This window comes from Ichthyophthirius multifiliis, assembly GCF_000220395.1.
Source record: "Ichthyophthirius multifiliis unplaced genomic scaffold scaff_1120509251440, whole genome shotgun sequence".
NCBI lineage: Eukaryota > Ciliophora > Oligohymenophorea > Hymenostomatida > Ichthyophthirius > Ichthyophthirius multifiliis.
Genome location: NW_004085873.1, coordinates 75 through 8,918, shown reverse-complemented (window position 1 = coordinate 8,918; position 8,844 = coordinate 75). Strand labels below are relative to the sequence as shown.

Sequence of the window (8,844 nt, the reverse complement as noted above, 5' to 3'; positions counted from 1 at the left end):
AATTAGTTTAGTTTTTAGTTTTTTTATTTTATTTATTAATAATTATTATTTATTTTTTTTTTTTTTTTTTTTTTTTTTTTTTTCATATATATATAAAATCTATTATTTATTCATTAATTTCATAATTCATTACTAAACTAATTTTCAGGTTAGCCCTAAAATAACTTAGGTTTGTTAAAAAAAACATATAAAATGTTAAAAATCTACTAGGGAGTGTAAAATGTATCACTTTTAATCATAATAAAAGCATATAACATAGTCATTAAAATAATCAATAAGGTAATTTCTATACAAAATGGACCACATAATTAACTTTATTTCTTCGTTTATGGACTAGTTTATAATTCTTTTAAATAATCTTCAAATACTAGTCTGTCTGATTAATCTAAAGAACTTAAAAATTTCTCTTTTCTCTTTTATGATTCGATTATCTTTTATTAGCTTTGATTTTAGGTTTATTCTATTTATGATTATGGGTCTTATTAGAAGTTTTGTTGTGTATTTAAGGAGTTTTATTGAGGTTTTTTTATGTTTTATTCTCGGTTTTGGGAATTTTATTCAGGGTTCGTGGAGTTTTATTAAGGTTATTTTTCAGATGTATCAGACTATTTTCCACTTAGGAAAAAAATTGATACTAATGCTAATATTGAACCTAATAATATTGCTGCAATCATTTTTTATTTTTTAAAAATTATAATATTTTGAAAAGAAAGAAATATTAATTTGATAAATTTATTTTTTTATAATAAATTAAATATAAAAAATAAAATAAAAAATTTAAATTAAAAATAGAAATAAAATATAAATTCTTTATAAAAATACAATAAAAATATATATAAATATAAACCAGTTTAAAAATATAGCAATTTATTTTCATTATATTTTTGGGGCTCCTAAATACATTCTTGAAAAGATGTGAGATGATTTGGTCCAACTATAAAGAATATTAAATAAATTGATATATATATATATATAAAAAAATATAAATATATATATATATATATATATATATTATAATTATACATTATAAATATTAGATTTTAAGTACTCTTTTTTATATTATTCTAGTTTTTCTTTATTATTATCGTAATATGATTTTTTAGTAATAAAAGGAAGTAATACAGAATTTCTTTTTTATTCTTCAGGTTTTTTATATTCTTACCTTTTTTTTATATTTATATTTTTATTATAAAATATTATATACATGTTCATTGTTATAAATTATTCGTTATTTACTTTTTTACTATCTTCTTAAAAATTTAACCAACTTTTACTAGTATTTTAAAATTTTTCCTGTTATTATTAAATATTTTTTTTAAAGTATTTTAATTAATATATACTTCTTGTAAAGTATATTTTGTATAATTATCAGTAGAAAATTTTTATTCATTTATAAATTTATGTTAGGGTCTATTAGGATCACATTTTTCTTCATACCAATTTCCAATTAGAACGCTTGAATTGAATTTTTTTTCTGGTAATGTAGATTATTGAAGAACAAAATCCTTAATCATTTTTTTATTTTAAAAAATAATATTTATTTATAATTAAAAAATAACTTTTTTTTTATAATATAATTATTTTTCGTTAAATTATATTAAATATAGTTTTTTATTTATTTTTTCTTAGAATAAATATATGATAATTATATATTATTTTATAAAAAAATAAATTATATATTAATTATATTAAAAGACTCTTTTTTAAAATAGATTCCATTATTTTAAAAATAAAAAAAAAGTATATAAAAATATAGTAATTATATATAAATTGCATTTTTATGTTGTATAAAATATTATATTTTAATATAGTTTATTTTTTATATAAAATTTAAATATTATAAATATTAAATATATATATATATATATATATATATTTATATTTATTTTTATTCTTGTTTAATATATTAATTATTATATTTTTATTTTTATTATTAATATCTATTATAACCTATTTAAATATATAAATATTTTTATCATAAGAAAATATATAAAAATGTATTAAAACTAAGAAATAATAATGCTTATATGCAATGTTTTATCAATTATATCTACAGCTTTTTTATTATTATTATATTTTTTTAATAGAAAAAGTAATACATTTGCATTTAGATTAGTCATAACTTTATTTTTTTCTGATTTTGTTTTTTCTCTTATTTGGTTTTTACCAATTGTTTATGATATTTCTTAAGATTTAAAATATACAAGTAATAATTATGTATGTAATATAGTAGGTACTTTAAAACTTTTTGCAATAAATTCGTCTTATTTTTGTACTATGAGTATTTCATGGACTATATATAAATAATTAATATTAAAAAAACCAATAAAGACTAGAAATATAGCAAGATATTATGCAAAATATACACTTATTTTACCTTTTATATTATCTTTATTCCCTTTGATTTCAAATAAAGTAGGTCATATAAATCCTTTTAATAGGTTTAATTGTTTTATAGTCGTAAAAAAAAACGAATTCGACTTTTTAGGGTAAAGTTTAAGGATTTTATTATATTATGGAACATTTGGAATGACTTTTTTTTTCGATATATTTTGCGTAATTTCTGTATATATATATTTCTGGAAAAATGAGACTATATAGGATATAAAAAAATAAGTAAATATATTACTTTTATATCCAATTATTCTATTTATATCATGGATTTGGGTTATGATATAGAAAATAAATGAAAGCATTTTTAAACAGGAAGCGATTGAGTGGATTAGTAAAATAGATATATCTTTTGCACTTTTAAATGGATTTTTAAATTCAATTGTATATGGGGCTTTCAGTTTAAATATTAGGTGCTGTTTTTAGACAAAAGTAGATAAAAAAAAAAATGATAATAATAATAATAATAATAATAATAATAATAATAATAATAATAATAATAATAATAATAAAAATACTTTGAATTAGGCATTTTCTGATAGTAATTATAATTATTATATTTAATAAAACTAATTTGATTCTGATAGTGATGGAATTTTTGTAGAATCTTATAATTGAAACACTAAAATTTATATAATATTTTTTTTATATGTTATTTATGTGTTTTTTTTTCAATATTATTATAATTATTTTATAAAATAATGAGAATGTTACATATAATTTTTTTTTTTTTTTTAATAAAAAAAATATCATTTATTAATATTTAAAAATATATTTATTTATAAAAGATGTCATAAGAATTAAATAAATTAAAATAATAAATAAATATTGAATAAATATATCATACTTAAAATCAATATAAATATATAGGAGTTGATAAATAAAAAAATTTATAACTAACTTAACAACCATTTAAAATTTAATAAAAAAAATTATTTGAAGCCTTTTTATATAGAGATATGAATTATATTTATAGTTTTGATGATGAAACCTTAAAATATAGAGATAAATATATATAAAGGAGTTTAAAACTAGGACTATCTTACTTTTTTTTTAGTGGAATTTTTAATAGTTTATATTATAAATACATTGTTAAAAATATGTAAATTCCATTTTTTGGAAAAGTTATGATTTTTGTTATATTTAATGGGATATCAAGTATATATTGTAGTTATAAAGGAAATATAGATTATAATAAAACTAACAATTTTTTATTTGATAAATATTTATAAGAGAAAAAATGAAAAAAAATAAAAATATAAAAATATGTATTATATATATATATATATATATATATATATATAATTTTATTTCTATTTTAGCTTTAATTAAACTTTAATTTTTATTGGATTTAATACAAAATTGTAATTAATACTATTTTATTTATATTTAAATATTTTTTTTATTTATTTTTTATTTTTTTAAGATTATAACATAATTATATATATTTACTTTTATAATTTATTTAAATATTTTATAAATTTTTATCCATATTATATTATGAATTGTATATTTCTAATATATATTAGCTTTTAAATATAAATATTATATCTTAGATATTTGTTTTTTTAGTTTTCACACACTACTTTTAATTAAGAAGGAAATTAATATTAATGTGGATATATTTATATATATATATAATTATATATATTTTAATACTTATAAAATAATATTTAAGTTTGTATATATATAACTAATATACTTAATATTATTTTAATTATTTATATTTATTTTACCAATATTTAATAAAATTAAATAAAAACAAAATCGAATACATGTCTTTTTAAAAAAAAGAATACTATCAATAAACTTCTGCATAATAAGAAGGTATAGATGAATTAATTCAAAACGAATACGATTAAATATATGAAAAGAATTAAAATGACTCCAGTTCTGGAGAAAGTAGTGAATATAATGCTAATAATACATTATAAGATTTTAAATTACATATGGATTAATTATTAGAAAATATTATAAAATAAATACATTAGAATAATATATAGGAATTTACAATAAAATTATAAAATCCCATCATATAATAAAATATGTAATTTTTTATAAATGAACTTGACAAATATGGATAGAATATGTTACATTATGCAGTCTATTTATAAAATCAAAAAATCATATATATATTAGTAATAAATGGAGCTAATGTAAATATACCCAATAATAATGGATGGACTTCTTTATAAATAGCCGTATTTAATAATAATCTCGAAAATTTGAGAATTCTATTGAAATCTAATAGCCTAGATTTGAATTTTGTATCTACAATCGGCTCAGTGTTGCATGTAGCATGCTATTATGACAGACCTTAAGCCTTAAAAATATTAATAGAGTATAATGTTAACCTTTTATTATAAAATGATTAAGGATAAACATGCTTTGAAGTCTGTTAAAGGCAAGAATGCATGAAAATTTTGAAACAAATGAACCTTTTTGAGGGTTTATAGTATGAATAAAACTCAATATTACCTAATAAACCTCCAATGATCATGGGGATGGTATAGAAAAAGGGAGGGAAGACATTTAAAATGAGATATAGGTATCTAGTACTTAACTCTATGGAAAAAACATTCATTAGATATAAAGAAATGTCAGATTATCCTCTATATCCGCATGAAATTGTGAATTTAAAAGATATATAGAGGGTTTAAATGATATCTAAACCATGGTATTTACCGTAGAATCTATTTTATTTTGAAATTTAGTATAATTAAAAGTAAGTTTTGGCATGTAAATGTGAATAAATAGCTAAAAAATGGGTCGAATATATATATTTAGCATGTATATATGCAAATTTAGAGTAAGACTAAGATAAAATGATATATAATTCGAGTTCTCCTAAAAAAAGGAATATTGAGGAAATTAATATAGTTAATTTAGAGGATATAAAATAGGAAACAAATAACAATATATAAATTGAGGAAAAAAAGGAAGCTATTTTTAGAGGAAATATAAAAGACGGCATAGAAAAATACGGAAAACAATTATAAAGATATTCTTCTTAAACGTAGTTAGGTCCTTAAATGCCTTTAGAAAATATTTGCGAGGAAATAGAAAAGAAAAATTAAGAGCTAAATTCAAGTAATTAAGAAGAGGAAGAAATAGTCAATTTCGATTCTTTCAAAATTCTAAAATTAATAGGAAGAGGTTCCTTTGGGAAAGTGTTTCTAGTAAAAAAAAAAACACGAATAATATATATGCTTTGAAAATTATGGAAAAAATACCTTTAATAGTAAATGAATAACTTAAATATGCGATAACAGAGGCTAATGTATTAAAGAAATGTATTCATCCATTTATTTTAGAGTTACATTATGCTTTTTAGGTAAAACAAATGATATAAACTAGTATATATATATATATATTAATATATATATATTAAAATATATATATTAATATATATATATTTTAATATATATTATTTGTTCAAAAAGACCCCTAAGAATTTATATTTAGTAATAGATTATTGTAAAGGTGGGGATTTATCTAAATACATTAAGTCGAATTAAAGATTTAGTGAACCTTAAGCTATTTTCTTTATATCAGAGATTATTTTAGCTATTTAACATTTACATGAATAGAATGTTATATATAGGGATTTAAAACCAGATAATATATTAATTGGAAACGATGGGCATATTAAATTAGCTGATTTTGGACTTTCTAAAGAAAATGTACATGATATATCAGTAACCAAATCTTTTTGTGGAACACCGGCTTATTTATCACCGGAAATGCTTGTTAACAAAGGAGTTACTAAATGCTCTGATTTGTACGGAATTGGGGCATTGTTATATGAAATGTTGACTGGACATCCTCCATATTTTAATTAAGATATTGATAAATTATATAAGAAAATATAAAAAGAAAGTTTAACATTCCCGCCTTATTTAAGTTCAAATGCTAAAAATATTCTTAGTGTAAAATAAAAATTTGAATATTTTTTTTTATTAATAAATAAATAAAAGAAATTACTTGATAGAAATCCTAACAATAGATTAAGAAGTAAAAATAGAGAAGATATTAAAAAAGATCCGTTTTTTCAAGGCGTTAATTGGAATTAAGTACTAAATAAATAATACGATCCTCCTTTTTAAATTGAATTTGATATAGATGATGAAAAAATCAAAATCTTAGAAGAATCTAATGTTATATATATAATATAAGAAGATTCATATAAATATATATATTAATTTTTAAATAGTCAAAAGTAATTTTTACAGATTTAGATTACGATGAAACTAATCAAAATAAAAATAGAGTTAAATTGTTTAGTTTTGTAAAAAAATGAAAATATATATATATAAATATATATATATATATATATATATATATATATATATTTTTAATCATAAATTAGGTTTTTTTTATTAAGTATACTTATATATTAATTCTTATTAAACATTATATTATTATAATATTTAAAGTGTGTTTTCACCTCTTTTAGGAATCATTTTAAATTCTTATTATTAATTTTAATCATTCGTGAGTAATGGTTATTTTATAAATTAAAAATTGTTATTTTTTTAGTCTTTAATTACTATATTTAATATATCTTTTCTGTTTGGTAACTCGCTTATTTCTAAAACAGGACCTACACAACAATCTAAGGGTAAAAATATTTCGATCCATTCGTCTCTAGTTTTCTAAATAAATATATTTTCAAATAAAGTAGAAGTTTATAACCATTTATCTTAATCAAATTATTATTAAAGAAATAACTCTTTATTTTGAATATCTAAACCTTATAAAAATCTGTCATAAAAAGTACTCTCTATACATCCAACAGTTAAATATTTATTATCTAAACACTATTAAAAATAAATATATATATAGATAAATATATAAAATTGCATATAAAAATATAAATATATATATATATATATATTTATAATTATATAATTTATAATATATATATTTATTTTCGTTGTTTAGTTTACTTTATATGTTCTATAGAATGGTGCCCCTCCATCTAATGTATTTTATCCTCTTTATTTATTCCATAAACCTTTTATTTACATATTATGCAGGAAACTACCCATATATGCTACACAATGTGTAAGACTTATGTCTACTGTTTATCCCTATTTTATTTTTTATTTTTATAATTTTATTTTTATTACTTTCCCTGTTTTTACTCTTTCGTATAATGCTAATAAAATTCCGAGTGCTCCAAAACCTCCTCCGGCTGCAAAGTCAGCTAAAATATTATTAGGAGGGTCATGTCTATATTGAAAAGGGCTAAAAGTCGATAATATACCTGAAAAGCCTAAATAATTTATATCATGACCTGCTAATTTACTTAATGGTCCCTTTTATCCATATCCAGTAACCCTTGCATATATTAATTTATCGTTTTATATATCTTAAGGACCTATTCCAACTTTTTCTAGTACTCCAGGTCTGAAACAATCAATTAATATATCTGCTTTATTTATCATTTATTTAAGAATTTAAATATGAAGTGGGTTTTTGAAGTTTATTATCAGTGATTGTTTTCCACGATTTAAATATGTCTAATCTGTGTCGATTCCTATAGGATTTTAATTATTTTCACGGTTTATTATAGTCACTTAGGCACCAAAATCACTCAATATAAAACCCAAAAATACAGTAGGAGCAAGACCTTCAAATTCTATTACTTTTAAGCCTTATAGAGGTAAATTCATATAAGTGTATATTATTTTATTTTTGGATATTTATTTACACTATATGTAAATAATATAAAGGAGTTTTTTTGAAGAATAGTATATATTATGATGTTAATTATTTTTATAAATTATTTTAATATTATAATTAATAAAGGTTTGTTAAATTTATTACTAATAAAATTTATTAATTTTGCTTTAAAAAAAAATGAAATTCATGAATATATATATATGTAAAATTGAAAATATTAATAATATTTTAAAATAATAAGAAAAATTAAAGATAACTTTATATATAATTAAAAATAGGAAAAACAAAAATATATTATTTAATTTTTTTTATTTATTATTAAAATATATATAAAATTTGTAATAATAAATAAAAATATATTTTTAACATTAATATTATTATTATTATTATCATTATTATTATTATTATTAAATATATTATTTTATTAATATTTTTTTTTACCAATCTAATTTTTTATATTTTATATATATTAAAATTTTATAATTAAAATTTTTTTTTTTCATATCTATTTTTTATATCAGATTCGTGTTACTTTATTTTTTAATTTTAAATTTTTTTCTTATTAATATTTTATATTTAATACCTTTGCAATTTTTTATAATATTTTTTTATTTTAATTTATTTTTAATACAATTTAAATTTAAATCAATTTTTTTATTTAGATATTTTCTTAAAATAATATCTTATTTTTTTTAAATATAAAAATAAAATAAAATATATATATTTTTATTATTGATATTTTTTTTTAATATGTTAAAAGATTTA

The 8,844-nt window shown here is 17.7% G+C and overlaps 2 protein-coding genes across 2 annotated transcripts, besides 20 other annotated features; one reads left to right on the top strand and one right to left on the bottom strand. All coding sequences in view use genetic code 6, as the record gives it.

The window, feature by feature from the left end:
• Window positions 1-52: 52 nt before the first annotated feature.
• Window positions 53-83: a microsatellite.
• Window positions 84-741: 658 nt separating this feature from the next.
• Window positions 742-789: a microsatellite.
• Window positions 743-800: a microsatellite.
• A 158-nt stretch (window positions 801-958) lies between these two features.
• Window positions 959-1,016: a microsatellite.
• A 491-nt stretch (window positions 1,017-1,507) lies between these two features.
• Window positions 1,508-1,570: a microsatellite.
• Window positions 1,514-1,573: a microsatellite.
• Window positions 1,574-1,820: 247 nt separating this feature from the next.
• Window positions 1,821-1,876: a microsatellite.
• Window positions 1,851-1,882: a microsatellite.
• A 245-nt stretch (window positions 1,883-2,127) lies between these two features.
• Window positions 2,128-2,165: a microsatellite.
• Window positions 2,166-2,842: 677 nt separating this feature from the next.
• Window positions 2,843-2,908: a microsatellite.
• Window positions 2,909-3,125: 217 nt separating this feature from the next.
• Window positions 3,126-3,178: a microsatellite.
• A 485-nt stretch (window positions 3,179-3,663) lies between these two features.
• Window positions 3,664-3,695: a microsatellite.
• A 1,941-nt stretch (window positions 3,696-5,636) lies between these two features.
• On the top strand, window positions 5,637-6,207 carry IMG5_204930 (hypothetical protein; the record flags this gene model as incomplete). The annotated part of the gene is made up of 2 exons (XM_004023753.1): window positions 5,637-5,725; window positions 5,982-6,207. The coding sequence occupies 2 exons, from the start codon at window positions 5,637-5,639 to the stop codon at window positions 6,205-6,207; spliced, it is 315 nt and encodes a 104-aa protein (XP_004023802.1).
• Window positions 5,749-5,819: a microsatellite.
• Window positions 5,754-5,823: a microsatellite.
• A 486-nt stretch (window positions 6,208-6,693) lies between the features above and the next one.
• Window positions 6,694-6,743: a microsatellite.
• Window positions 6,744-6,749: 6 nt separating this feature from the next.
• IMG5_204920 (hypothetical protein) lies at window positions 6,750-8,069 on the bottom strand (the record flags this gene model as incomplete). The annotated part of the gene is made up of 3 exons (XM_004023752.1): window positions 6,750-7,211; window positions 7,341-7,484; window positions 7,524-8,069. The coding sequence occupies 3 exons, from the start codon at window positions 8,067-8,069 to the stop codon at window positions 6,750-6,752; spliced, it is 1,152 nt and encodes a 383-aa protein (XP_004023801.1).
• Window positions 7,221-7,317: a microsatellite.
• Window positions 7,221-7,318: a microsatellite.
• Window positions 7,263-7,318: a microsatellite.
• Window positions 8,070-8,446: 377 nt separating the features above from the next.
• Window positions 8,447-8,511: a microsatellite.
• Window positions 8,512-8,542: 31 nt separating this feature from the next.
• Window positions 8,543-8,572: a microsatellite.
• Window positions 8,573-8,844: the final 272 nt, after the last annotated feature.